This window comes from Trichomonas vaginalis, chromosome II, assembly GCF_026262505.1.
Source record: "Trichomonas vaginalis G3 chromosome II, whole genome shotgun sequence".
NCBI lineage: Eukaryota > Parabasalia > Trichomonadida > Trichomonadidae > Trichomonas > Trichomonas vaginalis.
This window is the reverse complement of record NC_067204.1, coordinates 2,716,909-2,744,486: the sequence shown is the minus strand read 5'-3', so window position 1 is coordinate 2,744,486 and position 27,578 is coordinate 2,716,909. Positions and strand designations below refer to the sequence as shown.

The 27,578-nt window shown below is 35.3% G+C and overlaps 18 protein-coding genes and 5 pseudogenes across 23 annotated transcripts, besides 2 other annotated features; 11 read left to right on the top strand and 12 right to left on the bottom strand.

Annotated features, from left to right (window-relative positions):
• Positions 1 to 15,371: part of a mobile genetic element that runs on past the window's edge.
• On the bottom strand, positions 71 to 466 carry TVAGG3_0474330 (uncharacterized protein; the record flags this gene model as incomplete). Its single annotated transcript, XM_051235649.1, has 1 exon — positions 71 to 466. The coding sequence occupies one exon, from the start codon at positions 464 to 466 to the stop codon at positions 71 to 73; it is 396 nt and encodes a 131-aa protein (XP_051093473.1).
• TVAGG3_0474320 (uncharacterized protein) lies at positions 677 to 961 on the bottom strand (the record flags this gene model as incomplete). Its single annotated transcript, XM_051235648.1, has 1 exon — positions 677 to 961. The coding sequence occupies one exon, from the start codon at positions 959 to 961 to the stop codon at positions 677 to 679; it is 285 nt and encodes a 94-aa protein (XP_051093472.1).
• TVAGG3_0474310 (uncharacterized protein) lies at positions 989 to 1,363 on the bottom strand (the record flags this gene model as incomplete). The annotated part of the gene is made up of 1 exon (XM_051235647.1): positions 989 to 1,363. The coding sequence occupies one exon, from the start codon at positions 1,361 to 1,363 to the stop codon at positions 989 to 991; it is 375 nt and encodes a 124-aa protein (XP_051093471.1).
• On the top strand, positions 1,715 to 2,347 carry TVAGG3_0474300 (uncharacterized protein; the record flags this gene model as incomplete). Its single annotated transcript, XM_051235646.1, has 1 exon — positions 1,715 to 2,347. The coding sequence occupies one exon, from the start codon at positions 1,715 to 1,717 to the stop codon at positions 2,345 to 2,347; it is 633 nt and encodes a 210-aa protein (XP_051093470.1).
• On the bottom strand, positions 2,376 to 2,576 carry TVAGG3_0474290 (uncharacterized protein; the record flags this gene model as incomplete). Its single annotated transcript, XM_051235645.1, has 1 exon — positions 2,376 to 2,576. The coding sequence occupies one exon, from the start codon at positions 2,574 to 2,576 to the stop codon at positions 2,376 to 2,378; it is 201 nt and encodes a 66-aa protein (XP_051093469.1).
• Positions 2,990 to 3,596, top strand: TVAGG3_0474280 (organellar and viral DNA polymerase type B; the record flags this gene model as incomplete). Its single annotated transcript, XM_051235644.1, has 1 exon — positions 2,990 to 3,596. A coding segment is annotated over one exon (607 nt), but the record flags the coding sequence as incomplete, so codon positions are not given.
• Positions 4,148 to 4,840, bottom strand: TVAGG3_0474270 (protein of unknown function, DUF4106 family; the record flags this gene model as incomplete). Its single annotated transcript, XM_051235643.1, has 1 exon — positions 4,148 to 4,840. The coding sequence occupies one exon, from the start codon at positions 4,838 to 4,840 to the stop codon at positions 4,148 to 4,150; it is 693 nt and encodes a 230-aa protein (XP_051093467.1).
• Positions 5,057 to 5,524, top strand: TVAGG3_0474260 (annotated as a pseudogene). Its single transcript has one exon. A coding segment is annotated over exon 1 (468 nt).
• TVAGG3_0474250 (protein of unknown function, DUF4108 family) lies at positions 5,541 to 5,960 on the bottom strand (the record flags this gene model as incomplete). The annotated part of the gene is made up of 1 exon (XM_051235642.1): positions 5,541 to 5,960. One exon carries the CDS (start codon positions 5,958 to 5,960, stop codon positions 5,541 to 5,543), a length of 420 nt encoding a protein of 139 aa, XP_051093466.1.
• Positions 6,549 to 7,178, bottom strand: TVAGG3_0474240 (annotated as a pseudogene). Its single transcript has one exon. A coding segment is annotated over exon 1 (630 nt).
• TVAGG3_0474230 lies at positions 8,064 to 8,625 on the bottom strand (annotated as a pseudogene). The gene has a single exon. A coding segment is annotated over exon 1 (562 nt).
• On the bottom strand, positions 10,612 to 11,367 carry TVAGG3_0474220 (protein of unknown function, DUF4106 family; the record flags this gene model as incomplete). The annotated part of the gene is made up of 1 exon (XM_051235641.1): positions 10,612 to 11,367. One exon carries the CDS (start codon positions 11,365 to 11,367, stop codon positions 10,612 to 10,614), a length of 756 nt encoding a protein of 251 aa, XP_051093465.1.
• TVAGG3_0474210 (protein of unknown function, DUF4106 family) lies at positions 11,843 to 13,107 on the bottom strand (the record flags this gene model as incomplete). The annotated part of the gene is made up of 1 exon (XM_051235640.1): positions 11,843 to 13,107. A coding segment is annotated over one exon (1,265 nt), but the record flags the coding sequence as incomplete, so codon positions are not given.
• Positions 14,578 to 15,267, top strand: TVAGG3_0474200 (uncharacterized protein; the record flags this gene model as incomplete). Its single annotated transcript, XM_001282949.2, has 1 exon — positions 14,578 to 15,267. A coding segment is annotated over one exon (690 nt), but the record flags the coding sequence as incomplete, so codon positions are not given.
• Positions 15,372 to 16,915: 1,544 nt separating the features above from the next.
• Positions 16,916 to 27,578: part of a mobile genetic element that runs on past the window's edge.
• On the bottom strand, positions 17,027 to 17,779 carry TVAGG3_0474180 (uncharacterized protein; the record flags this gene model as incomplete). The annotated part of the gene is made up of 1 exon (XM_001294434.2): positions 17,027 to 17,779. The coding sequence occupies one exon, from the start codon at positions 17,777 to 17,779 to the stop codon at positions 17,027 to 17,029; it is 753 nt and encodes a 250-aa protein (XP_001294435.2).
• TVAGG3_0474170 lies at positions 20,017 to 21,684 on the top strand (annotated as a pseudogene). Its single transcript has one exon. A coding segment is annotated over exon 1 (1,668 nt).
• On the top strand, positions 21,717 to 22,511 carry TVAGG3_0474160 (uncharacterized protein; the record flags this gene model as incomplete). Its single annotated transcript, XM_051235639.1, has 1 exon — positions 21,717 to 22,511. A coding segment is annotated over one exon (795 nt), but the record flags the coding sequence as incomplete, so codon positions are not given.
• On the top strand, positions 23,698 to 24,234 carry TVAGG3_0474150 (protein of unknown function, DUF4106 family; the record flags this gene model as incomplete). Its single annotated transcript, XM_051235638.1, has 1 exon — positions 23,698 to 24,234. One exon carries the CDS (start codon positions 23,698 to 23,700, stop codon positions 24,232 to 24,234), a length of 537 nt encoding a protein of 178 aa, XP_051093462.1.
• Positions 25,068 to 25,650, top strand: TVAGG3_0474140 (uncharacterized protein; the record flags this gene model as incomplete). The annotated part of the gene is made up of 1 exon (XM_051235637.1): positions 25,068 to 25,650. A coding segment is annotated over one exon (583 nt), but the record flags the coding sequence as incomplete, so codon positions are not given.
• TVAGG3_0474130 (uncharacterized protein) lies at positions 25,668 to 26,303 on the top strand (the record flags this gene model as incomplete). Its single annotated transcript, XM_051235636.1, has 1 exon — positions 25,668 to 26,303. The coding sequence occupies one exon, from the start codon at positions 25,668 to 25,670 to the stop codon at positions 26,301 to 26,303; it is 636 nt and encodes a 211-aa protein (XP_051093460.1).
• Positions 26,339 to 26,758, top strand: TVAGG3_0474120 (protein of unknown function, DUF4108 family; the record flags this gene model as incomplete). The annotated part of the gene is made up of 1 exon (XM_051235635.1): positions 26,339 to 26,758. The coding sequence occupies one exon, from the start codon at positions 26,339 to 26,341 to the stop codon at positions 26,756 to 26,758; it is 420 nt and encodes a 139-aa protein (XP_051093459.1).
• On the bottom strand, positions 26,775 to 27,015 carry TVAGG3_0474110 (annotated as a pseudogene). The gene has a single exon. A coding segment is annotated over exon 1 (241 nt).
• TVAGG3_0474100 (P-loop containing nucleoside triphosphate hydrolases family) lies at positions 27,256 to 27,560 on the top strand (the record flags this gene model as incomplete). Its single annotated transcript, XM_051235634.1, has 1 exon — positions 27,256 to 27,560. A coding segment is annotated over one exon (305 nt), but the record flags the coding sequence as incomplete, so codon positions are not given.

Here is a 27,578-nt window from a genome sequence, read left to right as displayed (position 1 = left end):
TCTGCCATTGTGTTCGGCTTCGGTGCTTGTTCGGACATCGAAAAAATGAAGTGGTTTGAGAATGACGGTTTTACTTCAAAAAGCTTGTTATGACGGTTAAGTCATACAACAAGTTTAAAATAATATCTTGTTCTTCTTCTGAACGTTTGTTGTCTCTTCCGATAAAAGTTTCGAACATGAGAACCAAAAAACGTTTTTTGAGATTGCGGAAGAGTTCAGGCAAACGTTCATATTCTGGATATGTTGGGAGCAGTTCAAAACATCTGAGCTGACTTTCGGACAAAATTGGGACAATGTCAGAAAATTCATCTTTGGTCGGACTGCTTGAAGGTAAGTCCCTTACATGTAAGTAGCTCTGGTAAAGTCTTCTCATTTCTGCTAACTTTTGGAGTATAGCTTCGTAGTTTAGAAGTTTTAATTTTAATTGTCTTATTCCACTCTTTACTTCTAAACGGTAAGTATCCATGAGGTCAAGAGTAGCTTTGGTAGCTTTAAGTGGAGCTATTTGTTCCTTGACTTCTGCAATTTTGGTTGCAATTGTGGTTTGAGCTCCTTCAAGTTCGCCGTCTATGTCGTTCTCAACGCCTTCAACCATGCTTGAAACTCTTCATCGGTCCATTGAGATTGGTGTGGGACGAATTTAACTTGCTTCATTCAAAAAATGAAAAAAATGTTTTTACTCAAAGCGTGCCATGTATATGGCTATAAGAAACTTACCAGAAGGCTTCTTCTTCACATGAGTCTTTGGCAACTTGAGTGTTGGTGTTGGAGTTGGGTCTGGAATTTCAATTCTCTCTCGAGCGCAACAACAGATGTCAGAATAACATTCCCCACTGTCTTTCTTGCCACCATAAATTGTGTATTGACCGAACTTGCATTTGCAGGAAGACCGGTCAATACAAGGTTCACAGTTGAAATAGTTGTACACAAACCTGTTGAGTACGAGTGTGAGTAAAAACATAAAAAAAGTGAAGTTAAAATGAGATGTTTACTGAACTGGCTGAAGAATTGGTTGGATGTCGCCTTCTGAGGTTATGAAGAACGGCTGTCCAGAGTAGTGAAGTAGTGCTCTGAGAATTTGTGTAATTCGTGGAATTGGGCTCTCACGATATGGAAGTAGTATCCAAGGACGTTTCATGAAGAACTTCAAGAGGGCTTCTTTCTTCACATCCTTAATATCATCGAATGCAGTGCCTTCTGGAACTTGAATTGCAACACCTGTTTCAATTTCCAACTTTAAGACACTATTCTTGGACAACCAGAAGCCAATGGACTTGCTTGGTTTGCACTTGCTGAGATATTCCTTCACGGTTTCATTTACCTCAATTAGATAAATTGCTTCGTCTAAGGGGTCAAGCTCCATACTGAGTCAGTACAATATTGTACTTTTTCAAGACAATGTTGTACTTTTTCAAGACAATGTTGTACTTTTTCAAGACAATATTGTACTTTTTCAGAACAATGTTGTACTTTTTCAGAACAATGTTGTATAAATTCAGTACAATGTCTCTCAAATTTGAGTACAGCTGTACTTTTTCAGAACAAGTCTTGAACTTTTTCAGAACAATGTTGTACTTTTTCAAGACAATGTTGTACTTTTTCAAGACAATGTTGTACTTTTTCAAGACAATGTTGTACTTTTTCAAGACAATGTTGTACTTTTTCAAGACAATATTATATTGTTTCAGAACAAAGACGGTTAAGACACAAACGAATGTCCGACGTCCCACCTACTGAACCCGTTCCACAGCCAGAGGAACAGCATGCTCCAGCACCACAACAGTCTCCTCAGCAACCTCAGTTCCAACAAGGACCTCCGAATTACTACCAATTTCCACCTCAAGGTTACTACCCACCACAAGGCTTTCCAAACTACCCACCACAAGGCTTTCCAAACTACCCACCACAAGGCTTTCCAAACTACCCTCCTCAACCCATGCCTTACTTCCCTAACCCTTGGATGTTCATGTCAAACCCTCCACCCCAATTCCAATCTCAATCCCAATCGAAGAGAGACCAAGAGTTCGAGGAAGGTCTGAACCGTTTACGCAAAGAGTATGCCACAGCCCCTATGGAAGACGACAGGCTTTCAGTCTCTTCCCTCAAATCGACCGATTCGACTCGTACCACAGATTCGGTCAAAGACAGAGACGACTACCTCAAGCAGTCTGAGAGACTCTTCATCCTACAACCATTTACAGTTGGAGCTCTCAAGAACATGCGCAATTACGAAGGTCAGACACCAGCTGGAGACCGTAAAACAGACGTACTCGCAAGAGCAGTCCAACTGGTCAAGACAAAGACTGAGATAGTCGACTTCATTCTTGCAGCTTGCCCATACAAGTAAAAAAATAAACAATTACGAGTTAAACTTTTTACTCTTTCTTTTCTGAGTTGTTTAGAGCTGGTTTCTCTTGTAGAAACCTTTCGTACTCTTCCATGGTCATGTAATTGCGAATTTGGTACGCAATTCCAGGTTCGTTGTTTTTGAACCTTACGTATGTAACGCTTCCATCCTCCTCAGGGAAGTAAGCTGCTAACATCTGACCAAGTTTTCTCGGTGACTCGGAGCTCATAAAAATGTCACTTTTTAAACGTTAAGTTTTTAGTCTTATTTTACCCTTTGTTTACCCTTTGTTTACCCTTTGTTTGTCAAGGTAGTATTGGAGTGCAATTTCTCCAAATTCTCTGTGTCGGAGTTCTTCAGCATTTTCCAAGGTGTACCTGGAGAACTCAAAGAAGTTGTCAAGAAGATACTGCCATGCTGCTCTTCTGAGTTCGTCGGTATTTTGGAAGTGTTGCACCTTCGAGTCTTCGGACATGAAAAAATGACACTTTTTCAGCAAAAATATATTTTAGGGTAGATGGGTATATCTAACCTGTTTTCTAACCTCTTTTCTACCCTCTTGAATTTGTCATGAGTTTTCCCGAAATAAAAAATAAAGTTGGTTTTTTAAAAAAAAATATTTTTTATTTTTATTGTAAGAACATGTTAGCAACAACAGCACCAAACTCTTTAGTCATGAACCCAACTTCAATGTTAGTAGAGATGAAAAGCTTCATTCCTTCTTCATATACTTTCGAAACAACAATCCAGAAGATAAAGCAAGAACTTCTCCAAGGAGATTTAGATTGCACTGCGAAAGATGAAACAAATGAACAGTATCTTTATGAAATGCAGGATATTATTGACCATCTACCTAAACTTCCTGAAATCCAACAACAAAAGCTCACTATTCCAGAATTCGATGAAATAGAAGTCAGACCAACTGACTCAGTTGAAATAAAGAAGTTCATACGAAAGGTTAACTATGAGTTTCTTGGATTTCATTGCAACCACAAAGTCATGGACAAAGATTGCGATATGGTATATAAGAACATCTCTGACATATACAAATCTGGGGAGTTTAAGACCTACGACAACTTTGTTTCGTTAGTTGCAAAATGTGTATGGCAGATAAGAGATAAAGACAGAAGAGGTAAGATATGGAATGAACAGATAAAACCCGCAACTTTTGAGTTAAAGAGAGCAATTGACGCCTTAGTCATACTAGCAGGTAAGATTTCAATGTACAATGCTAAAATGAACCCACAATGTTCAAAATGTAAAGCAGCAATGAGGAAATATAACTACTCCGTCAAAGAGATAGAAAGAATGAGAAACGACTATGCAGATTTAAAGAGGGAGGCAGAAAAGCCAGCAGAAGATAAAATGGACATGTTGACATTTCTGAACAAAAACTATCCAACAGCTGACGATTTCCTTCTATCTGATGTCAAGAAGAAATATAAAGAAACATTCGGCATAGTTAAAACATTCGATGTACTGACAGAAGAAATAGAAGCTACGAAATTGTTTAGAATTTCACGAATTCACAATGTTTACCATGTAAAACGGTTATAAAATAACTGGGGTAGAAAAGAGGGTAGAAAAGAGGGTATATCTAACCTTCTACCCTAAAATATATTTTTGCTGAATTCAGCACAAAATTCTGAGTAAAATAATTTTTAGGGCATGTGTCAAACCGTTGAGTTTTCACAAAATTTTAAAAATAACGTTTACCATGTAAAACGCTTATAAAATAACTGGGGTAGAAAAGAGGGTAGAAAAGAGGGTATATCTAACCTTCTACCCTAAACATTATTTTTATTGACTTTTTACAATTTGAACTTTGTTCGCGTAGATATGAATTCTGAAAGAAGTATGAGGGTCTTGTATGACTTTGTACTTCTCCCATAGTTCATGTCTGTCAAACTTACCTGCCATGGACTCTTTCATAAGTTCCATGAAATCGTCTTCGGACAATCCAGGGAAAAGTATGATATCAGTAAGTATTCTCTTTACATCCTTACTTAAACTCTTTGCTGTCTGTACACAAATGACAACTGAGATGTTAAAGTGTCTGAGCTTCTTAAGAATTCGACACATGTCTTGTTCTCTGTTCTTTAACAAAGGATGAGAAGCAAAGTCATCTAAGATAAGAAGACATCTATGAGGGTAAGTCTTCCAATCGTAAGATTGCAATTTCTTCGAAATGTATTCTATCTCTTTCTGTTTGTTTCTGAAGTGTTTCTTCTCTAATATTCTCTGCATTTCCTCATTTGGGTCTTTAAACTTCGAATTGACATACTCATTTATAGCATTGTACTTCAAAACTCTTCTTTGGTACTTCTTTATCCAATCTAACAACTCAGAGTCTTTTATACATACTAACTTAGACTTCTTTATAATATCTTTGAACGAATTTACGGTTTGGTCAAATTGACCAGAAGTACTACAAATGACTACTAACTCATAGAATGGGTTCTTCTCATCTAGTTCTTGTTGTTGTGCAGCCATTTTAAGATAAGTGAAAGTCTTACCCGACCCAGGTGGTGCAATTAGACCTGTTATACCATTCTGAGCAAATAAGAACTTGTCATGTATAGGTTTTATCTGAGCATTTTCTAACTTCCTCTTGTTCTTGTTTAAAACATTCTCAAATTTCTTGTCAATGTCAGCAAACTTTTTTTCTAACATATTTTTAGAAAAATTAAAATTTTTATCTTTTAGAAAATGTCTAGCGATTTCGCTATCTATATTCGAGACAAGCTTTTTGACTCAAAACTCTGTCGACCATAAAATCTTACATAGTGTAAACAAGAAAGGTGAATTTGTTCTAAAGTTCTGTTTCTGGGAATATGACAAGAACCATAAAACATTACAAAGAGCAGTCTTAAAATTTGTCAATGACAGACTTGTTGACAGAGATGACGCCGATTGGAAAGATGAAGTCCAACAAAAGTTCTTAGAATGCAAAGAAGGCACATGCGCTGTTCTTGAAGATGAAATAGAAAACAGAATAGAAGAGCTATTAAAGGACAAAGAACTTTTACATAAATATGGTTGCGCCAAATTTGACATAACTCCACCAGAGAAGAAGAAGAAGAGAGAAAAGAAAGAAAAGAAAGTAGAAGAAAGAAAGTAGAAGAAGAGAAGAAAGAACCAGAGCCAGTTCCAGAGAAAAAGAAATTTGACATGTAAAAATAAAATTTTATTTTTAGAACATTTCTGGGTCAATGTCAATGTTCTCTTCCTCTTTAGGAGCAAACACTGGCTTAGACTCTAAAATCTTTTTACCCAATTTACCTTGAACTTCAACTATCTTAGACTCATAATATTCATAGTCGTCTGCTTTCTTTGGTTCATAAGGTATAACAAGTTTGTATGCTTTGCCTTCTTTAAGGTTTGAGAACCTTCTGTCAAAATTTTCTTTGACTGCTAACAAACCTTCTATGTCTAAGTCTTCAAATTTCGCACCATTTTTAGTCACAATAGCAAACTTAACTGGTTCGATGTTCCAAACTTTGTCAAATGTAGACTTTTCAAAATGGTAGAAGTAAACATTCAAATAAGCGAATGGGTCTAGTTCTTCTTTGACTTCTGTCATGTACTTATTTACTGAAATATATTTCGTCATCTTTTCTATCGGATAAAAAAATATTTTTTTAAAATTTACTCAGAAAAATTTTTCTTTGTATATACGCCGTTCTGAACATCTAAAAGATTTTTGACATTTGCCAAGAATGTTCGTTTAGAAGCTGTCATATAACCATATTCTTGACAATATTGTTTATATGCATCGTACAATGACCTTTCATCTAAACACTCAAAGTTAGTTCATCTATGAACAGTTCATATACACTCTTGTTTGCTTCTAACAATGTTTGTCTCTCTTCGGTATGTGGAATTTGTCTTGGATTGAACTTAGAAATATCTAATGTCATGAAATATGAGAACAAGTGGTTGTAAAAGTCAGGTGTCAAAGTTTCTGCTAAGTCGTCAAAATATTCTGTATCTTGCATATGAGAATCTGACGTTCTGACAACTACATATCTTCTGTCAGAACTTTCTAACTTCATCGGAACAGCATTGTTTGAAACCATAATGAAGTTTGCAACATTTTCACAAACTCTTTGGTCTTTATATTTTCTTTCAACAACTCCAACTTTGTCTGTTATAAGACTCTTCAAAGCATCTGAGTTCAAAACTTTTGTTGTATCTATACTTTGAAGTTCGTTACATACTATAAGTTTCATATTCTCTATTGAAGAGTTAAATTTACCGCAGATGTTTTCTAAGTTTGTCATATTCGGGTTCGAATAGCCCTCTAACAGTTTGCATAAATATCTGTAAAGAAAGTGTTCTTACCTGTTCCTTGTTTTCCAATTATAATGAGAGCAGTTTCATTTTTAGCACTTGGATGTTGTAAGATGTTTGCAAACCAACATAAGATATACTCATAGACTCTTTCGTTTCCATTGCATATAATTTCTTTGACATGGTCTAACCAAGCTTCTATAATATTTTCTTTCCATTCTACTTGTTCGTATTTATATCCAGTGAAGATAGAATAGAAGTTTGGAGAAGGTGTATAGAACTTTATACCACGAACTGAAAAATCTTCTAACTTTGACAATAAGATATCCCAAGCATCTAACATCTTCATGCCAACTTGTACGACTTTTATTTTCTTAAGTTTCTGTCTACATTCTTGTTCTGAAACTATTGTTGCTCTTGGTTTGTTAAAGACAACATCCCATTCTTTCATGACATAACATTCTGGGGCAGAGTCGACATAAATGACTAAACGTTTCAAATTCTCGACTGCTTTGTTATAGTCTCTAAATGGACACATATTTCTGAACGCTTGGAAGTCATAAAAATCTGAAACGTCTATTCTGTACATTTTTATAAAAATAAAAAAAAATATTTTTTTATTCTTGACTTTGTTGTTGCATTTGTTCCATTTGTTGCATTTGTTGTTCTTGAGCTATTTGTTGTTGAAGTTGTTCTTGTAATACAATACTTTCACCAGTTGCATCTTCCAATTCGAAACTTTCTGCCGTCATTGACAAATACATAGGACATAAAAGTTTTACAGGAACAAAGTTTGCGTCAACTAAGGTTAAGTTTATTGCTAAAGTGTTTGAGTTTCACTAAAGCTGAAAATCTGCATTCGAATGAACAATAGGCAAACCAGCAGAGAAAGTGTTGTTTATACGCATGAGTATCTTTTGGTCATAGTAGTTTCTGTCGACATTCGAATAACACTTTGAACCTAAGTTTGAAACAATATATAAAATAGGTGTACTTAAAGTCAATGGAATAGACATTCCTTGTATGACACCTTTTCCTGTTATAGGAAACTGTTGGTAGTAAAAACCAGATATAAGTTTTGTATTATAGCTCATATCGTTTATACTAAACTCAGTCGGACATCCAAACATAATGAAACCTGCTCTAGTTGCAGCACATGTTACATCCGTCCTTAAAGTATTAAATAAGTCAACAAAACCTGTTGGTGGTATATCTGAGTAAGTATCTTCAAAGAGTATTTTTTACCATTCACAACAACAAAGTCTTCTGGTGTCAAAAGAGCAAAACAGGCTTTAGTCGTCATTGTGTTTAAGGTTAGTTTACAATATCGTCCTTGAGGACTTTGTAAGTTTGTTGTTATAGAATTATATGACTCAGGGTTTTTAGTCGTAATAGTATAAACCATTGTCTTTCTGCCATTTACTTAGCAAGTAAATTTTAATGAAATGTTGTGGTCGTCAAATATTTTTATGACGTCTGGGAAACTATATTTTAAGTTCAACGTTTCACCTCCTTTCATAACGTATATCTTGTCAATGACATTATATGAAACACCACAGCAACTAATGTCGGGTTCTATTTCTTTGATGTTTATATCGTCTGCCTCTGTCAAAAGTTTCAATAGTTCTTTCAAAACTTCATGAGGTGCGATGACATATGAGTTCACTTTTACAGGGTTGTGTTCGACCAAGTTTAACATTATACCCAAAGCTTGACAAATCTTCTCCTGAGTTTTAAGTTTGTCTTTAAGTTGTTGGTAGTCGTTTCGAATATCTGCAACAGAACTTAAGTCTCTGCTAACTTCAGGGTATGTTGGTTGTTCTTTTACAGGAACTATTGTTATACCATCTTCGTCTTCGTATGGTTTCCCCACTTCAACATCTCTTTCTTTGACATTGACAACAACACTTTGACTGTTTGTTTGAGTTGGTGAATTTAACTTCACATCTGCCACCGCCATTAAACCTTTTGAAACACTTACGCTTCTATTTTTCGGAAATGACATTTTACTTAGAATAAAAAGATGGACGTATTTGAGTATCTCTTCGAATTGAAGCAAAACAAAGTTTACACACACAAACAATACAAATACATTGACAGAATAGTTCTTTACACAAACAATGGAAAATGTTATAGAATAGCAGTCTTTGCTGAACCAAAATATTTTCATAAAGCAAAGAAAGTTGGTATAACCGAAATGGTGAAAGTTCTTGAAGCAGACAAAAATATAACAACAAAACTGACCGATATTTCTAAAGGTAAGTTTATAATACAATATTATATCAAAACTGGCGTACTGTCAATATTTGACGGAGAGAAGTCAGTTCAAGAACAACTTACTGACCTGCTGCCAAAATCTGCTCGATGGAAGCTGTCGTTATGCCAATCTGAGGAGCCCCAGCAGGTTTCATCGAACGAATCTTCAAAAGAGCATCTTCCGTGAAAAGTGCTATTGGTTTTGTAAACTTCTTTGCTTTCAATTCATTGGACCGTCTCTGTCACCAGTATATTGTATTTGAACTGTACCAACAGTTGAAATACCACCCATAAAGTCTTCTGAGTCAGCAAATGGAATGCCAAGCCAAAAGTTTGAACGGTCTCCATTTGTATATTGAGTTTTTTGAGCTCCTGTATGGTCCATACTTTCACATATGGCATAATAGAACTTTGCATTTCAGGGTTAATGGTTGTTGTGAAGTTGTTGTTAAAGTTCATAGCATCTAATGTCAAGTTGTATGACCTCATATCCTCAACTGTAGAATATTCTTCTCTTGGATAGTATTTGCCATCTATGTTTATATGGTATTTAATACCAGGGTTGTAGAAGCAAGAATAGTCATTTATAGTTCGTCTGAACAGTACAAACATAGTATCTGCATGTTTCATTGCAGTTGTTAAGCAATATCTGTTCTTGCACCTGGGTCAGCACTTTGGTTTCCAACTTCACCTGCAAAGTCTTTGACAGATATTTGGTGTATAGGGAACATAAGTGGAACTGCAATATATTTGGCAGCTAAAGCATTTGAAATATCTGGGTCCAACATATAGACTGCAAGTCTGCTTTCTATTCTCTTGCATTCAAATTTTTCGCATGTGAACTTAACTGGGTCCCAAGCAGTTCCAGCAGCATTGAAATAGTAGTTTACTTCAGTGTTGAGGTTTGAGAAACCAAAGTCTAAGTCAACTTTGTCTTTGCAAAATCGGCGAATGACGTTTGATTTGTCCCTTTACGTCTGTAAGAGTGAATGGGTCTTGTGTTGGTGCAATGACTAAGTTATTTTTGCTTGGAGTAAGTTCAATAGAAATTTTTCCTGCCCAGTTTGGCAAGTATCTTAAAAACCTGAAGATGAGGAAAGATGACAAAGGAACTCTAAGTTTCAATTTTACTTTGGTTACTGCTGCTGCAGTTTGTCCAGAAAGGTTAACATAAACTCCTGGAACGTTAGGGTCAAGTCTTCTTATTTTCTCAATGGTTGCATACTGGTCTGTTTGTTCTCTAGCTTGTGGTTGTACTGAGTTTCTCAAAGCGAACCATTCATAGTTTGCCCATGTTACTGTTTGAACTAAGTCAGAGTTAGAATATATCTTATATCCCATGAAAACTTCTGGAGCATATTGGTATCCGACATAGAAAATTCCATTGCAACCTTTCTTGTCAGACAACTTGGCAGAAGGTTTTATTTCAATGTCTTGTTCCACGTATAAGAAAGAGTTGTCAATAGAAATTATATGAAACCTGTCGCAAGCAATATCTACTGTTGTTGAAGAACCTTCTCCAAACTCACCTACGTTTCCATAAGAAACAGCAGTTGTATATTCGTAAGTTCCAGGAACTATTTCTGACCTTCTAATGGCATTGTCGCATTCGTTATACCATTCGGAAACATTTCCATTCATAGCATCCAAAACTGTTGGCGTTATATTCTGAGCGGCGTACATTTCATATGAGTAAAAATATAGAATAGTTGGATTTATATGTCATAATAGAACCCACGTGGACCAAGCTTTACTTTCTTCCTGACTGAGTTTTTAACTCTTCTTTTTCCTTCATTGCCCTCTGCTTGAAGTTGTTGCATCTTTGCATTATGTTCATCTAGTATGTTGCAAATTTCCCATGTCCTTTTTGCCTTTTGGCTCTGGTCGCCCATCTCAGGTAACCTATATCCTAGAAAGAGTTTGTCATAGTCTGTATTTGAGTCTTCGCGTATTGTTTGCATGACTCTTTCCTGAGTTTCCGGTTCAAGCTCTTCAAACAGTGCCTGTCCATATGGAATATGCTCGTTTCCAAATATATGTTTTTGTAGCCATTCTGGTTTTCTTTCCATGTTACCAACTATATCTTTTGTGAATGGGAAAGCTTCTACCCAATCTTTCAGTCTTGCGTCGTTTATTTCTGTAGTTGGTTTTATTTTGTCAAGGAACATGTTTTTCAATACTAACATTTCATTTGGTACTGTCCATTTGAGTTTTCTTAAATATTCATCCCTTCTCGGTTCATTGTCTGCAAAGTAAGTTTTTATGACATTTTGTAAACTTTCGTTTGCAAGGTCATGTACAATAGGTTCTCTTCCTTCTCTCTCCCTAACTTTCTTTCTAAACTCTTCACCAAATATACCATCTCTATGGTTCTGTGTAGTTCTTTGAGATAAATGTTCTAGAACGTCAGGTGTTATATTTCCATCAGCCATGTTCATTTCATACTGGTCCAAAATATCTGCATGTTTCATATCTTTCAATGGCATTAAAGCCGCGCTGAAAATACCAGCTATATCTGGTTCACCATTCACTTCCATTGCGTCTACAACTTCTTGGAATTGTGGTTGTAAGTTTATGAACCACCTATCCGGTTAGCTTTATGACCCCATCTCATTGTAGTTCCATCGTCTGCAGAAACAAAAGTAGGTTTGTTTCCATCTTGGTTAGGTTCTGAATGAACTTTAAACAATGTTTCATTTCTATATGTTTTCTTGAAATTTAACCTTTTATCTTCACCGAGTTCATCCGAAGATTGAACGTTAAATGCTCGTAAGTAAAAAGGGTTGTTGTATTTGTGTACATTTTCTTTCAGTACTTTCATTCTATGCTGAATATTTTTCATCTGGTGTTGGAGTCTTTTGTATGTCGGCAAACATTTTTCGATATTCTTCTACTATGTCAGCCGAATCTTTCTTAGACTCTTGGAAAGATTCCATATTCACCTCATGCTCTTGTTGAGGGTCAAGATTTTTCGGCTGTTCCAAATCTTCATCTAGTTCTGTGAAGTTAGTTTCCAAAGGAGTGACTTGTTCGTTTCCTTCAGGCTCTTCTAGCTGTTGTTGCTGAACTATTTCTTCCATGTCTGGTTGTATCTGAACTATTTCTTCCTGTGGAGTTTCTTGTACCTCATCTGCTGGCATTTCATATATTCCGAGACCGTTTTTAACAATTTCCCTATCTACGTCATCCGCATTCATAAGCTTTTGTTCTTTCGTTCCGTCTCTATTTTTTACGCGTTTCATGACGAAAGTTGAATTGTCATTTAGCTCTGACATCAAATATCTCGGAGTAAATTCATCCATGTCATTTGGATGATATGCTATTAAATCATATCCCTTAGCGAGCTTGTATTTTCCAGGTTTGAGATTATATCCGTTTTGGTGCTGAGCCATAAAGCTAAATAGGTTCGGGTCAGTATTTCCATCCTTGAACTTTCCAATAGCTTCTTTATATCTGTCACTAAAGTCAACAGTATCTGGGAAACCACACTCTTCTTTAAGCATTTTTAAGAATTCTTGGTTTCCTTGTTCTCTACTTCTTTTATGTCCTTGCTCTGTTTGTGGTTGTTGTTGTGCTGGTTGTTGTGTTGGTTGTTGTTGTGGTGCTGGATTTTGAACTGTTGGTTGTTGTGTTGGTTGTTGTGTTGGTTTTGGTGCATGCCTGTGTCTGTGTCCATGTGACGATGTAAATGTTTTAGGTAGTCCTGGTGCAGGTGCTTCTCTTGGAGGGTTTGGTGGTATATAAGTTCCACTAGCTGGCACATATGTTCCATCTGCAGCGTAATGTCCTACCTGACTTTTCGTTCTTAAGAAAGCATTTACTAGGTCTGTTTTGGTCTGTTGTAACTCTTTTTCTTGACTTTTCACAACAGTTGCTCTAACGGCGTCATAGGCACTTTGAACTGCCTGTCTCGTTGCTGCATCTGTTATTTTCGTCATATTTTGTGCTACTTCTCTTAACTCTTTGTCGAAACCTTCAGACTTCAGTTTCTTTCCAGATGAGAAGTCGTTCACTTGTTTCACCTTACTATGAAGAGCTTCGAAGGCGTTCTTAAAGTCAGCATTCGTTAAAGCTTCATTTGAACTGTCTTCATCCGCTTGTATTTTTGTCCTTATTGACCCTATGAGTTGGGCTGCTTTAGCGTTGGCTTGGGCATCTAACCAGTCATTGTTAGCTTTTATATATTCTGCGCTTTTCATTGCCTTTTGCATAGCCGCGTCGTTATTTTTACTTTCTTGTGCTAAGTTTTCATACTGTACGGTTTGGTTTTGCAACTGTAAAAGTTTTTCTGCCTTTACATTTGCTTCAACTTCTTTTTTATACTCATCGCTATCCATATATGTCTTCAGGGCTTTTTGTTTTATCTCTTCATCTTTCAGTACTTTATATCGAGTAGTATGGTTTTTCAAATTTATGACATCTTGTTCCATTTTTGCTACTTCTGCTGCTTTTTCTGACACTTTTTTCGCATATTCCTCTGTACTTAGTTCTTTCAGTTGTTCTTCTTTCTTCTTTTTCTCTACGTTTAACTCATTGAGTTTCTTTGTGTGTCTGTCATATTCTAGTTTCTTTTCGTTTTCACTTATTTGCTTCTGTATGTCTATGTTTGACTTTTTGACATCTGTTATTTGATTTTTGAGTGAACTCAAATTCATTTGACTTTGAGGGTTATAAGCTGTTCCGTCTGCAGCTCCACCATAGCCTGCCATTTTCGCTAAAAGTGCCGCTCTTAAACCTCCACTCTGTGCACCAATGACTCGGTTTAAAAGCATAGGATTGCTTGACATTTGTTGCAACATAGTGGGGTCATTCAGCATTTGTTGTTGCAACTGTTGTTGTGGTGTCAGTTTTACTATTGGATGTTTCAATGCTCTCTTCCTCTTACGTATATTCTTACGTAGCTTACGTGGCATTTTAAGTGAAGTTAAAAAAGCGGTTTTCGACAGATGTTTATATGACACTTTTTGTTCAGCACAAAAACTACTCGGTCAAAGTGTTGTCAGTTTTGTAAAATAACGGTCCTATCTCATTCTATAAGGGAAAAGGCTTCTCAAAGTATACTTCCTTGGAACGCCTGTAACTTTTCCTGTAGCGACGATAGACCCTTACTTGTCCGGACAAAGTTATACTATTTTGAGTGTTCTACAAAAAAGTCAACAGCGACGACTCTCAAAAACCGTTGTGTAAAAAGTTTTACCGTTGGACAAAAAAGTATATATAGAAAACAAAAAACGTTTATAGTTCATTCAATATTTGAGATGGAACGGTTTTCCAACGGTAACTATTAAATAAAATAAAAAAATAGAGGGGGTTACCGTTGACGAAAACGGTTTATTTTAAACTTTTCTATGAGTAGTCCAAAAAAAAAAACAGTTTATTTTTGTCTAATGGCATTCGCTAGCGTGTTCGCTCCAAATTCACCTGAAGAAATTGCTTGCAAACTTTCAGCACCCACAGGTTTAGAGCCTCAACATCAAACTGCAGCATCTACACATTCTCCAAGCAGAACAGACAATTCGCTCAATCCAAAGCCACTTTCACTACCAAAAACAATACCAAACGAGCTCCGTATTACAAAGAACCACAGCAACGCTGAACTACGCAAAATACTACTCAGATTGTCTGAAGAATACTTCAATTCAAAGCCAGAAGAAAGAGTTCCTGCAACTTTTAACAAAGAATATTGTGAACAACTCAACAAAGTTCTTGCAGACTTTACCAAACTACAAAAAGAAACACCTGACCCATTCGAATTAGGTGACACAATTGTCAACTATTTTCCAACAATAACAAAGATAATGGTTGACAGAACTATATGTCAGCTTATTGAAAGTCTTCCACCCAAAGCTGCAAAACAAGTCGAACAGTTTTGGGTCGAATTCAAATTAAAGAGTTACGGATATCAGGATGACGAAGAAGAACGTGAGTACGGACAAGAAACAGCAAAATGGCAATGTCTTAGCTCACTCAACCCCAAGTTCAAACCATTATTTTACTCAGACAACAACACAATTCAAGTACGCAAAATTGCTATTCATTTCGTTAACCAAGCAGAAGACATTGAAGAAGGAGACTCTATCTCAGTTTATGTTTGCTACTGCAAGTTTTTCAAGGACGAATTTGGAGGACCAATTCTCATGCATGTCTTCAAGCCACGTCAGCAACTCTACGTTGAAACTGAAATAACACTCATGCATGGAATGTATCTCAAGTTTGAAAGCCAATTGGAAAACACATACAACATTTGGCTTTCATACATTCAGTTCGATACACCAGATGACTTTGATGTTGAAGAAGAAGACTCTACTCAAGAAGATGAACCACAAGACTCAATCCAAGAAGAGTCCTCCGAATTCACACCAGAAGACTAACAATTTTCCGAATAAAAACCTCATTTTTTACTAAACATCTTCGGGGCTAGAAGGGGCGCAGCCCCTGGAAGCCCCACTACCTTTTTTTTTTTTTTTTTTTTTTTATAGACGATGCATTAAAATATATTTATTTATAAATCATTAAAAAATTAACATTAATTTTAAAATAATTTATTTTTTTATCTTTTATAAAAGAAGCTATATATAGATGATGTCAGATATTCCGCGATTAATTAAACATCATTTAAATCCTGAATGGGTTAAACTTCAATTTAAAAATGAAGATTGTGAATTATTAAATGAATATGAAAGCCAAAATAAGCTAATGAGGTATAAATATAATGATAAAGAATATTTAATTTCATGGAATCAATGGAGTCATAATCAAAGACCTCATAAACGGGAAGAAGAAATTGAAAATAATGAAATGGAAATCATTGATGACATTAAAGAGGATGGAATTCCTAAATTTTGTAGAAAAACCTTTAGAACTAAGTTAGGAGCATATAAACGTAGAGTATTAAATCCTGAATACATAAAACATTTATTTAAAAAGGAAGACTGTGAATTATTAAACGTTAATGAATATGAAAATGCTAAATCAAAATTGAAATATAAATATATTGGAAGTGATGAAAGGTGTAAAGATAAAGATAAAGTTTATTCAGTTTCATATAATAACTGGCACACGTTAGGGATAAGAAAACATTTAGGAGATTATGGTAAAAGTTCTGAATTCTTTAAATCTAGTATGTACGAGAGAGTAAAAGAAATTAGAAATAATTATTTTCATGAATAAAAAATAAACTTTGAAAATTCATGTCTTACATTTTTTGAATAATTTATTTTTTTATTTCGTAAGAAAATGAGTGGATCAAGATTCGTAACTGTCAATCAATTAATGGATGTTCTTTCACCAATTCTTGAAAATGTTAAACAAGTAGATGTTTATATTATAAAGGTAAGTTTAATATTAAACCTATTGCTTTTGCATTTGATAATAAATTAATTGAAAATGCAAAAATTTGGGAATTAATTCCAGATATTGAATTTATAACAAATATTAATGATAAATAGTTTAAACGAATTCTAACCACAAAAGTTCTTTGTAAATTAATGATCAAAACTGAGGAAAAAGAATTTAACGGGTTTAAATATCATCCAAATAAAGTTTCAGAACTAGAAAATGAAAAACTTCAGAAAAAATTAAACGATAGACTTTCAAATGATCGTATTGAAAAAATAAATAAACTAGTAGAAGTTGCATTTAATAATGAAATAATTGATGAATATAACCTTGAACTCAGTGATGGACTTTAAGTCCTGGGCACTTTGTACCTTGGACTTTAAGGACCCGGGCTCAACGAGTCATGATTTATGAAATCAATAATTTGATTTATTCGCTCTTCAATAATTTCTATTCTTTTTGTTAAATCATCAATTTTCATTAATGAGGTGATTCTTGATTGAGGAATAGATTTCAAACTAACCACTCCTTTTATTTTTGAAATTTTGAATCCATCAACTTTAAACATTTTATTCAATTTACATGTTGTCAATTCTTCAAATAATTTTTTATTATTAGCATAATAGTCATTAAATTCATCAACAGATGAAAAAATTTTTATTTCAGTAATGGGTTTAAAAAAAAAAAAAAAAAAAAAAAAAAAAAAAAAAAGGTAGTGGGGCTTCCAGGGGCTGCGCCCCTTCTAGCCCCGAAGATGTTTAGTAAAAAATGAGGTTTTTATTCGGAAAATTGTTAGTCTTCTGGTGTGAATTCGGAGGACTCTTCTTGGATTGAGTCTTGTGGTTCATCTTCTTGAGTAGAGTCTTCTTCTTCAACATCAAAGTCATCTGGTGTATCGAACTGAATGTATGAAAGCCAAATGTTGTATGTGTTTTCCAATTGGCTTTCAAACTTGAGATACATTCCATGCATGAGTGTTATTTCAGTTTCAACGTAGAGTTGCTGACGTGGCTTGAAGACATGCATGAGAATTGGTCCTCCAAATTCGTCCTTGAAAAACTTGCAGTAGCAAACATAAACTGAGATAGAGTCTCCTTCTTCAATGTCTTCTGCTTGGTTAACGAAATGAATAGCAATTTTGCGTACTTGAATTGTGTTGTTGTCTGAGTAAAATAATGGTTTGAACTTGGGGTTGAGTGAGCTAAGACATTGCCATTTTGCTGTTTCTTGTCCGTACTCACGTTCTTCTTCGTCATCCTGATATCCGTAACTCTTTAATTTGAATTCGACCCAAAACTGTTCGACTTGTTTTGCAGCTTTGGGTGGAAGACTTTCAATAAGCTGACATATAGTTCTGTCAACCATTATCTTTGTTATTGTTGGAAAATAGTTGACAATTGTGTCACCTAATTCGAATGGGTCAGGTGTTTCTTTTTGTAGTTTGGTAAAGTCTGCAAGAACTTTGTTGAGTTGTTCACAATATTCTTTGTTAAAAGTTGCAGGAACTCTTTCTTCTGGCTTTGAATTGAAGTATTCTTCAGACAATCTGAGTAGTATTTTGCGTAGTTCAGCGTTGCTGTGGTTCTTTGTAATACGGAGCTCGTTTGGTATTGTTTTTGGTAGTGAAAGTGGCTTTGGATTGAGCGAATTGTCTGTTCTGCTTGGAGAATGTGTAGATGCTGCAGTTTGATGTTGAGGCTCTAAACCTGTGGGTGCTGAAAGTTTGCAAGCAATTTCTTCAGGTGAATTTGGAGCGAACACGCTAGCGAATGCCATTAGACAAAAATAAACTGTTTTTTTTTGGACTACTCATAGAAAAGTTTAAAATAAACCGTTTTCGTCAACGGTAACCCCCTCTATTTTTTTATTTTATTTAATAGTTACCGTTGGAAAACCGTTCCATCTCAAATATTGAATGAACTATAAACGTTTTTTGTTTTCTATATATACTTTTTTGTCCAACGGTAAAACTTTTTACACAACGGTTTTTGAGAGTCGTCGCGTTGACTTTTTTGTAGAGCACTCAAAATAGTATAACTTTGTCCGGACAAGTAAGGGTCTATCGTCGCTACAGGAAAAGTTACAGGCGTTCCAAGGAAGTATACTTTGAGAAGCCTTCCCCTTATAGAATGAGATAGGACCGTTTTACAAAACTGACAACACTTTGACCGAGTAGTTTTTTGTGCTGAACAAAAAGTGTCATATAAACATCTGTCAAAACCGCTTTTTAACTTCACTTAAAATGCCACGTAAGCTACGTAAGAATATACGTAAGAGGAAGAGAGCATTGAAACATCCAATAGTAAAACTGACACCACAACAACAGTTGCAACAACAAATGTGAATGACCCCACTATGTTGCAACAAATGTCAAGCAATCCTATGCTTTTAAACCGAGTCATTGGTGCACAGAGTGGAGGTTTAAGAGCGGCACTTTTAGCGAAAATGGCAGGCTATGGTGGAGCTGCAGACGGAACAGCTATAACCCTCAAAGTCAAATGAATTTGAGTTCACTCAAAAATCAAATAACAGATGTCAAAAAGTCAAACATAGACATACAGAAGCAAATAAGTGAAAACGAAAAGAAACTAGAATATGACAGACACACAAAGAAACTCAATGAGTTAAACGTAGAGAAAAAGAAGAAAGAAGAACAACTGAAAGAACTAAGTACAGAGGGAATATGCGAAAAAAGTGTCAGAAAAAGCAGCAGAAGTAGCAAAAATGGAACAAGATGTCATAAATTTGAAAACCATACTACTCAATATAAAGTACTGAAAGATGAAGAGATAAAACAAAAAGCCCTGAAGACATATATGGATAGCGATGAGTATAAAAAAGAAGTTGAAGCAAATGTAAAGGCAGAAAAACTTTTACAGTTGCAAAACCAAACCGTACAGTATGAAAACTTAGCACAAGAAAGTAAAAATAACGACGCGGCTATGCAAAAGGCAATGAAAAGCGCAGAATATATAAAAGCTAACAATGACTGGTTAGATGCCCAAGCCAACGCTAAAGCAGCCCAACTTATAGGGTCAATAAGGACAAAATACAAGCGGATGAAGACAGTTCAAATGAAGCTTTAACAAATGCTGACTTTAAGAACGCTTCGAAGCTCTTCATAGTAAGGTGAAACAAGTGAACGACTTCTCATCTGGAAAGAAACTGAAGTCTGAAGGTTTCGACAAAGAGTTAAAAGAAGTAGCACAAAATATGACGAAAATAACAGATGCAGCAACGAGACAGGCAGTTCAAAGTGCCTATGACGCCGTTAGAGCAACTGTTGTGAAAAGTCAAGAAAAAGAGTTACAACAGACCAAAACAGACCTAGTAAATGCTTTCTTAAGAACGAAAAGTCAGGTAGGACATTACGCTGCAGATGGAACATATGTGCCAGCTGGTGGAACTTGAATTATATACCACCAAACCCTCCAAGAGAAGCACCTGCACCAGGACTACCTAAACATTTACATCGTCACATGGACACAGACACAGGCATGCCACCAAAACCAACACAACAACCAACACAACAACCAACACAACAACCAACAGTTCAAAACCAGCACAACAACAACCAACCAACAGTTCAAAACCCTGCACAACAACAAACAACCACAAACAGAGCAAGGACATAAAAGAAGTAGAGAACAAGGAAACCAAGAATTCTTAAAAATGCTTAAGAAGAGTATGGTTACCCAGATACTATTGACTTTAGTGACAGATATAAAGAAGCTATTAGAAAGTTCAAGGATGGAAATACTGACCCGAACCTATTTAGCTTTATGGCTCAGCACCAAATGGGATATAATTTCAAACCTGGAAAATACAAGCTCGCTAAGGGATATGATTTAATAGCATATCATCCAAATGACATGACTGAATTTACTCCGAGATATTTGATGTCAGAGCTAAATGACAATTCAACTCGTCATGAAACGCGTAAAAAATAGAGACGGAACGAAAGAAGAAAGTTTATGAGTCCGGATGACTTAGATAGGGAACTTGTTAAAAACGGTCTCGGAATATATGAAATGCCAGCAGATGAGGTACAAGAAACTCCACAGGAAGAAAGTTCAGATACAACCAGACATGGAAGAAATAGTTCAGCAACAACAGCTAGAAGAGCCTGAAGGAAACGAACAAGTCACTCCTTTGGAAACTAACTTCACAGAACTAGATGAAGATTTGGAACAGCCGAAAAATCTTGACCCTCAACAAGAGCATGAGGTGAATATGGAATCTTTCCAAGAGTCTAAGAAAGATTCGGCTGACATAGTAGAAGAATATCGAAAAATGTTTGCCGACATACAAAAGACTCCAACACCAGATGAAAATATTCAGCATAGAATGGAAGAACTGAAAAAAAATGTACACAAATACAACAACCCTTTTTACTTACGAGCATTTAACGTTCAATCTTCGGATGAACTCGGTGAAGATAAAAGGTTAAATTTCAAGAAAACATATAGAAATGAAACATTGTTTAAAGTTCATTCAGAACCTAACCAAGATGGAAACAAACCTACTTTTGTTTCTGCAGACGATGGAACTACAATGAGATGGGGTCATAAAGCTAACCCGGATAGGTGGTTCATAAACTTACAACCACAATTCCAAGAAGTTGTAGACGCAATGGAAGAATGGTGAACCAGATATAGCTGGTATTTTCAGCGCGGCTTTAATGCCATTGAAAGATATGAAACATGCAGATATTTTGGACCAGTATGAAATGAACATGGCTGATGGAAATATAACACCTGACGTTCTAGAACATTTATCTCAAAGAACTACACAGAACCATAGAGATGGTATATTTGGTGAAGAGTTTAGAAAGAAAGTTAGGGAGAGAGAAGGAAGAGAACCTATTGTACATGACCTTGCAAACGAAAGTTTACAAAATGTCATAAAAACTTACTTTGCAGACAATGAACCGAGAAGGGATGAATATTTAAGAAAACTCAAATGGACAGTACCAAATGAAATGTTAGTATTGAAAAACATGTTCCTTGACAAAATAAAACCAACTACAGAAATAAACGACGCAAGACTGAAAGATTGGGTAAAGCTTTCCCATTCACAAAAGATATAGTTGGTAACATGGAAAGAAAACCAGAATGGCTACAAAAACATATATTTGGAAACGAGCATATTCCATATGGACAGGCACTGTTTGAAGAGCTTGAACCGGAAACTCAGGAAAGAGTCATGCAAACAATACGCGAAGACTCAAATACAGACTATGACAAACTCTTTCTAGGATATAGGTTACCTGAGATGGGCGACCAGAGCCAAAAGGCAAAAAGGACATGGGAAATTTGCAACATACTAGATGAACATAATGCAAAGATGCAACAACTTCAAGCAGAGGGCAATGAAGGAAAAAGAAGAGTTAAAAACTCAGTCAGGAAGAAAGTAAAGCTTGGTCACGTGGGTTCTATTATGACATATAAATCCAACTATTCTATATTTTTACTCATATGAAATGTACGCCGCTCAGAATATAACGCCAACAGTTTTGGATGCTATGAATGGAAATGTTTCCGAATGGTATAACGAATGCGACAATGCCATTAGAAGGTCAGAAATAGTTCCTGGAACTTACGAATATACAACTGCTGTTTCTTATGGAAACGTAGGTGAGTTTGGAGAAGGTTCTTCAACAACAGTAGATATTGCTTGCGACAGGTTTCATATAATTTCTATTGACAACTCTTTCTTATACGTGGAACAAGACATTGAAATAAAACCTTCTGCCAAGTTGTCTGACAAGAAAGGTTGCAATGGAATTTTCTATGTCGGATACCAATATGCTCCAGAAGTTTTCATGGGATATAAGATATATTCTAACTCTGACTTAGTTCAAACAGTAACATGGGCAAACTATGAATGGTTCGCTTTGAGAAACTCAGTACAACCACAAGCTAGAGAACAAACAGACCAGTATGCAACTATTGAGAAAATAAGAAGACTTGACCCTAACGTTCCAGGAGTTTATGTTAACCTTTCTGGACAAACTGCAGCAGCAGTAACCAAAGTAAAATTGAAACTTAGAGTTCCTTTGTCATCTTTCCTCATCTTCAGGTTTTTAAGATACTTGCCAAACTGGGCAGGAAAAATTTCTATCGAACTTACTCCAAGCAAAAATAACTTAGTCATTGCACCAACACAAGACCCATTCACTCTTACAGACGTAAAGGGAGCAAATCAAACGTCATTCGCCGAATTTTGCAAAGACAAAGTTGACTTAGACTTTGGTTTCTCAAACCTCAACACTGAAGTAAACTACTATTTCAATGCTGCTGGAACTGCTTGGGACCCAGTTAAGTTCACATGCGAAAAATTTGAATGCAAGAGAATAGAAAGCAGACTTGCAGTCTATATGTTGGACCCAGATATTTCAAATGCTTTAGCTGCCAAATATATTGCAGTTCCACTTATGTTCCCTATACACCAAATATCTGTCAAAGACTTTGCAGGTGAAGTTGGAAACCAAAGTGCTGACCCAGGTGCAAGAACAGATATTGCTTAACAACTGCAATGAAACATGCAGATACTATGTTTGTACTGTTCAGACGAACTATAAATGACTATTCTTGCTTCTACAACCCTGGTATTAAATACCATATAAACATAGATGGCAAATATTATCCAAGAGAAGAATATTCTACAGTTGAGGATATGAGGTCATACAACTTGACATTAGATGCTATGAACTTTAACAACAACTTCACAACAACCATTAACCCTGAAATGCAAAGTTCTATTATGCCATATGTGAAAGTATGGACCATACAGGAGCTCAAAAACTCAATATACAAATGGAGACCGTTCAAACTTTTGGCTTGGCATTCCATTTGCTGACTCAGAAGACTTTATGGGTGGTATTTCAACTGTTGGTACAGTTCAAATACAATATACTGGTGACAGAGACGGTCCAAATGAATTGAAAGCAAAGAAGTTTACAAAACCAATAGCACTTTTCACGGAAGATGCTCTTTTGAAGATTCGTTCGATGAAACCTGCTGGGGCTCCTCAGATTGGCATAACGACAGCTTCCATCGAGCAGATTTTGGCAGCAGGTCAGTAAGTTGTTCTTGAACTGACTTCTCTCCGTCAAATATTGACAGTACGCCAGTTTTGATATAATATTGTATTATAAACTTACCTTTAGAAATATCGGTCAGTTTTGTTGTTATATTTTTGTCTGCTTCAAGAACTTTCACCATTTCGGTTATACCAACTTTCTTTGCTTTATGAAAATATTTTGGTTCAGCAAAGACTGCTATTCTATAACATTTTCCATTGTTTGTGTAAAGAACTATTCTGTCAATGTATTTGTATTGTTTGTGTGTGTAAACCTTGTTTTGCTTCAATTCGAAGAGATACTCAAATACGTCCATCTTTTTATTCTAAGTAAAATGTCATTTCCGAAAAATAGAAGCGTAAGTGTTTCAAAAGGTTTAATGGCGGTGGCAGATGTGAAGTTAAATTCACCAACTCAAACAAACAGTCAAAGTGTTGTTGTCAATGTCAAAGAAAGAGATGTTGAAGTGGGGAAACCATACGAAGACCAAGATGGTATAACAATTGTTCCTGTAAAAGAACAACCAACATACCCTGAAGTTAGCAGAGACTTAAGTTCTGTTGCAGATATTCGAAACGACTACCAACAACTGAAAGACAAACTTCAAACTCAGGAGAAGATTTGTCAAGCTTTAGGTATAATGTTAAACTTGGTCGAACACAACCCTGTAAAAGTGAACTCATATGTCATCGCACCTCATGAAGTTTTGAAAGAACTATTGAAACTTTTGACAGAGGCAGACGATATAAACATCAAAGAAATAGAACCCGACATTGCTTGCTGTGGTGTTTCATATAATGTCATTGACAAGATATACGTTATGAAAGGAGGTGAAACGTTGAACTTAAAATATAGTTTCCCAGACGTCATAAAAATATTTGACGACCACAACATTTCATTAAAATTTAGTTGCTAAGTAAATGGCAGAAGACATAATGGTTTATACTATTACGACTAAAAACCCAGAGTCATATAATTCTATAACAACAAACTTACAAAGTCCTCAAGGACGATATTGTAAACTAACTTAAACACAATGACGACTAAAGCCTGTTTTGCTCTTTTGACACCAGAAGACTTTATTGTTGTGAATGGTAAAAAATACTCTTTGAAGATACTTACTCAGATATACCACCAACAGGTTTTGTTGACTTATTTAATACTTTAAGGACGGATGTAACATGTGCTGCAACTAGAGCAGGTTTCATTATGTTTGGATGTCCGACTGAGTTTACTATAAACGATATGAGCTATAATACAAAACTTATATCTGGTTTTTACTACCAACAGTTTCCTATAACAGGAAAAGGTGTCATACAAGGAATGTCTGTTCCATTGACTTTAAGTACACCTATTTTATATATTGTTTCAAACTTAGGTTCAAAGTGTTATTCGAATGTCGACAGAAACTACTATGACCAAAAGATACTCATGCGTATAAACAACACTTTCTCTGCTGGTTTGCCTATTGTTCATTCGAATGCAGATTTTCAGCTTTAGTGAACTCAAACACTTTAGCAAATAAACTTAACTTAGTTGACGCAAACTTTGTTCCTGTAAAACTTTTATGTCCTATGTATTTGTCAATGACGGCAGAAAGTTTCGAATTGGAAGATGCAACTGGTGAAAGTATTGTATTACAAGAACAACTTCAACAACAAATAGCTCAAGAACAACAAATGCAACAAATGGAACAAATGCAACAACAAAGTCAAGAATAAAAAAAATATTTTTTTTATTTTTATAAAAATGTACAGAATAGACGTTTCAGATTTTTATGACTTCCAAGCGTTCAGAAATATGTGTCCATTTAGAGACTATAACAAAGCAGTCGAGAATTTGAAACGTTTAGTCATTTATGTCGACTCTGCCCCAGAATGTTATGTTATGAAAGAATGGGATGTTGTCTTTAACAAACCAAGAGCAACAATAGTTTCAGAACAAGAATGTAGACAGAAACTTAAGAAAATAAAAGTCGTACAAGTTGGCATGAAGATGTTAGATGCTTGGGATATCTTATTGTCAAAGTTAGAAGATTTTTCAGTTCGTGGTATAAAGTTCTATACACCTTCTCCAAACTTCTATTCTATCTTCACTGGATATAAATACGAACAAGTAGAATGGAAAGAAAATATTATAGAAGCTTGGTTAGACCATGTCAAAGAAATTATATGCAATGGAAACGAAAGAGTCTATGAGTATATCTTATGTTGGTTTGCAAACATCTTACAACATCCAAGTGCTAAAAATGAAACTGCTCTCATTATAATTGGAAAACAAGGAACAGGTAAGAATACTTTCTTTACAGATATTTTGTGCAAACTGTTAGAGGGCTATTCGAATCCGAATATGACAAACTTAGAAAACATCTGCGGTAAATTTAACTCTTCAATAGAGAATATGAAACTTATAGTATGTAACGAACTTCAAAGTATAGATACAACAAAAGTTTTGAACTCAGATGCTTTGAAGAGTCTTATAACAGACAAAGTTGGAGTTGTTGAAAGAAAATATAAAGACCAAAGAGTTTGTGAAAATGTTGCAAACTTCATTATGGTTTCAAACAATGCTGTTCCGATGAAGTTAGAAAGTTCTGACAGAAGATATGTAGTTGTCAGAACGTCAGATTCTCATATGCAAGATACAGAATATTTTGACGACTTAGCAGAAACTTTGACATCTGACTTTTACAACCACTTGTTCTCATACTTTATGACATTAGATATTTCTAAGTTCAATCCAAGACAAATTCCACATACCGAAGAGAGACAAACATTGTTAGAAGCAAACAAGAGTGTATATGAACTGTTCATAGATGAAACTGACTTTGAGTGTTTAGATGAAAGGTCATTGTACGATTCGTATAAACAATATTGTCAAGAATATGGTTATATGACAGCTTCTAAACGAACATTCTTGGCAAATGTCAAAAATCTTTTAGATGTTCAGAACGGCGTATATACAAAGAAAAATTTTTCTGAGTAAATTTTAAAAAAATATTTTTTTATCCGATAGAAAAGATGACGAAATATATTTCAGTAAATAAGTACATGACAGAAGTCAAAGAAGAACTAGACCCATTCGCTTATTTGAATGTTTACTTCTACCATTTTGAAAAGTCTTCATTTGACAAAGTTTGGAACATCGAACCAGTTAAGTTTGCTATTGTGACTAAAAATGGTGCGAAATTTGAAGACTTAGACATAGAAGGTTTGTTAGCAGTCAAAGAAAATTTTGACAGAAGGTTCTCAAACCTTAAAGAAGGCAAAGCATACAAACTTGTTATACCTTATGAACCAAAGAAAGCAGACGACTATGAATATTATGAGTCTAAGATAGTTGAAGTTCAAGGTAAATTGGGTAAAAAGATTTTAGAGTCTAAGCCAGTGTTTGCTCCTAAAGAGGAAGAGAACATTGACATTGACCCAGAAATGTTCTAAAAATAAAATTTTATTTTTACATGTCAAATTTCTTTTTCTCTGGTTCAGGTTCTTTCTTCTCTTCTTCTACTTTCTTTTCTTTCTTTTCTCTCTTCTTCTTCTTCTCTGGTGGAGTTATGTCAAATTTCTCGAACCATATTTATGTAAAAGTTCTTTGTCCTTTAATAGCTCTTCTATTCTGTTTTCTATTTCATCTTCAAGAACAGCGCATGTGCCTTCTTTGCATTCTAAGAACTTTTGTTGGACTTCATCTTTCCAATCGGCGTCATCTCTGTCAACAAGTCTGTCATTGACAAATTTTAAAGACTCTCTGTAATGTTTTATGGTTCTTGTCATATTCCCAGAAACAGAACTTTAGAACAAATTCACCTTTCTTGTTTACACTATGTAAGATTTTATGGTCGACAGAGTTTTGAGTCAAAAAGCTTGTCTCGAATATAGATAGCGAAATCGCTAGACATTTTCTAAAAGATAAAAATTTTAATTTTTCTAAAAATATGTTAGAAAAAAAGTTTGCTGACATTGACAAGAAATTTGAGAATGTTTTGAAGAAGAACAAGAGGAAGTTAGAAAATGCTCAGATAAAACCTATACATGACAAGTTCTTATTTGCTCAGAATGGTATAACAGGTCTAATTGCACCACCTGGGTCGGGTAAGACTTTCACTTATCTTAAAATGGCTGCACAACAACAAGAACTAGATGAGAAGAACCCATTCTATGAGTTAGTAGTCATTTGTAGTACTTCTGGTCAATTTGACCAAACCGTCAATTCGTTCAAAGATATTATAAAGAAGTCTAAGTTAGTATGTATAAAAGA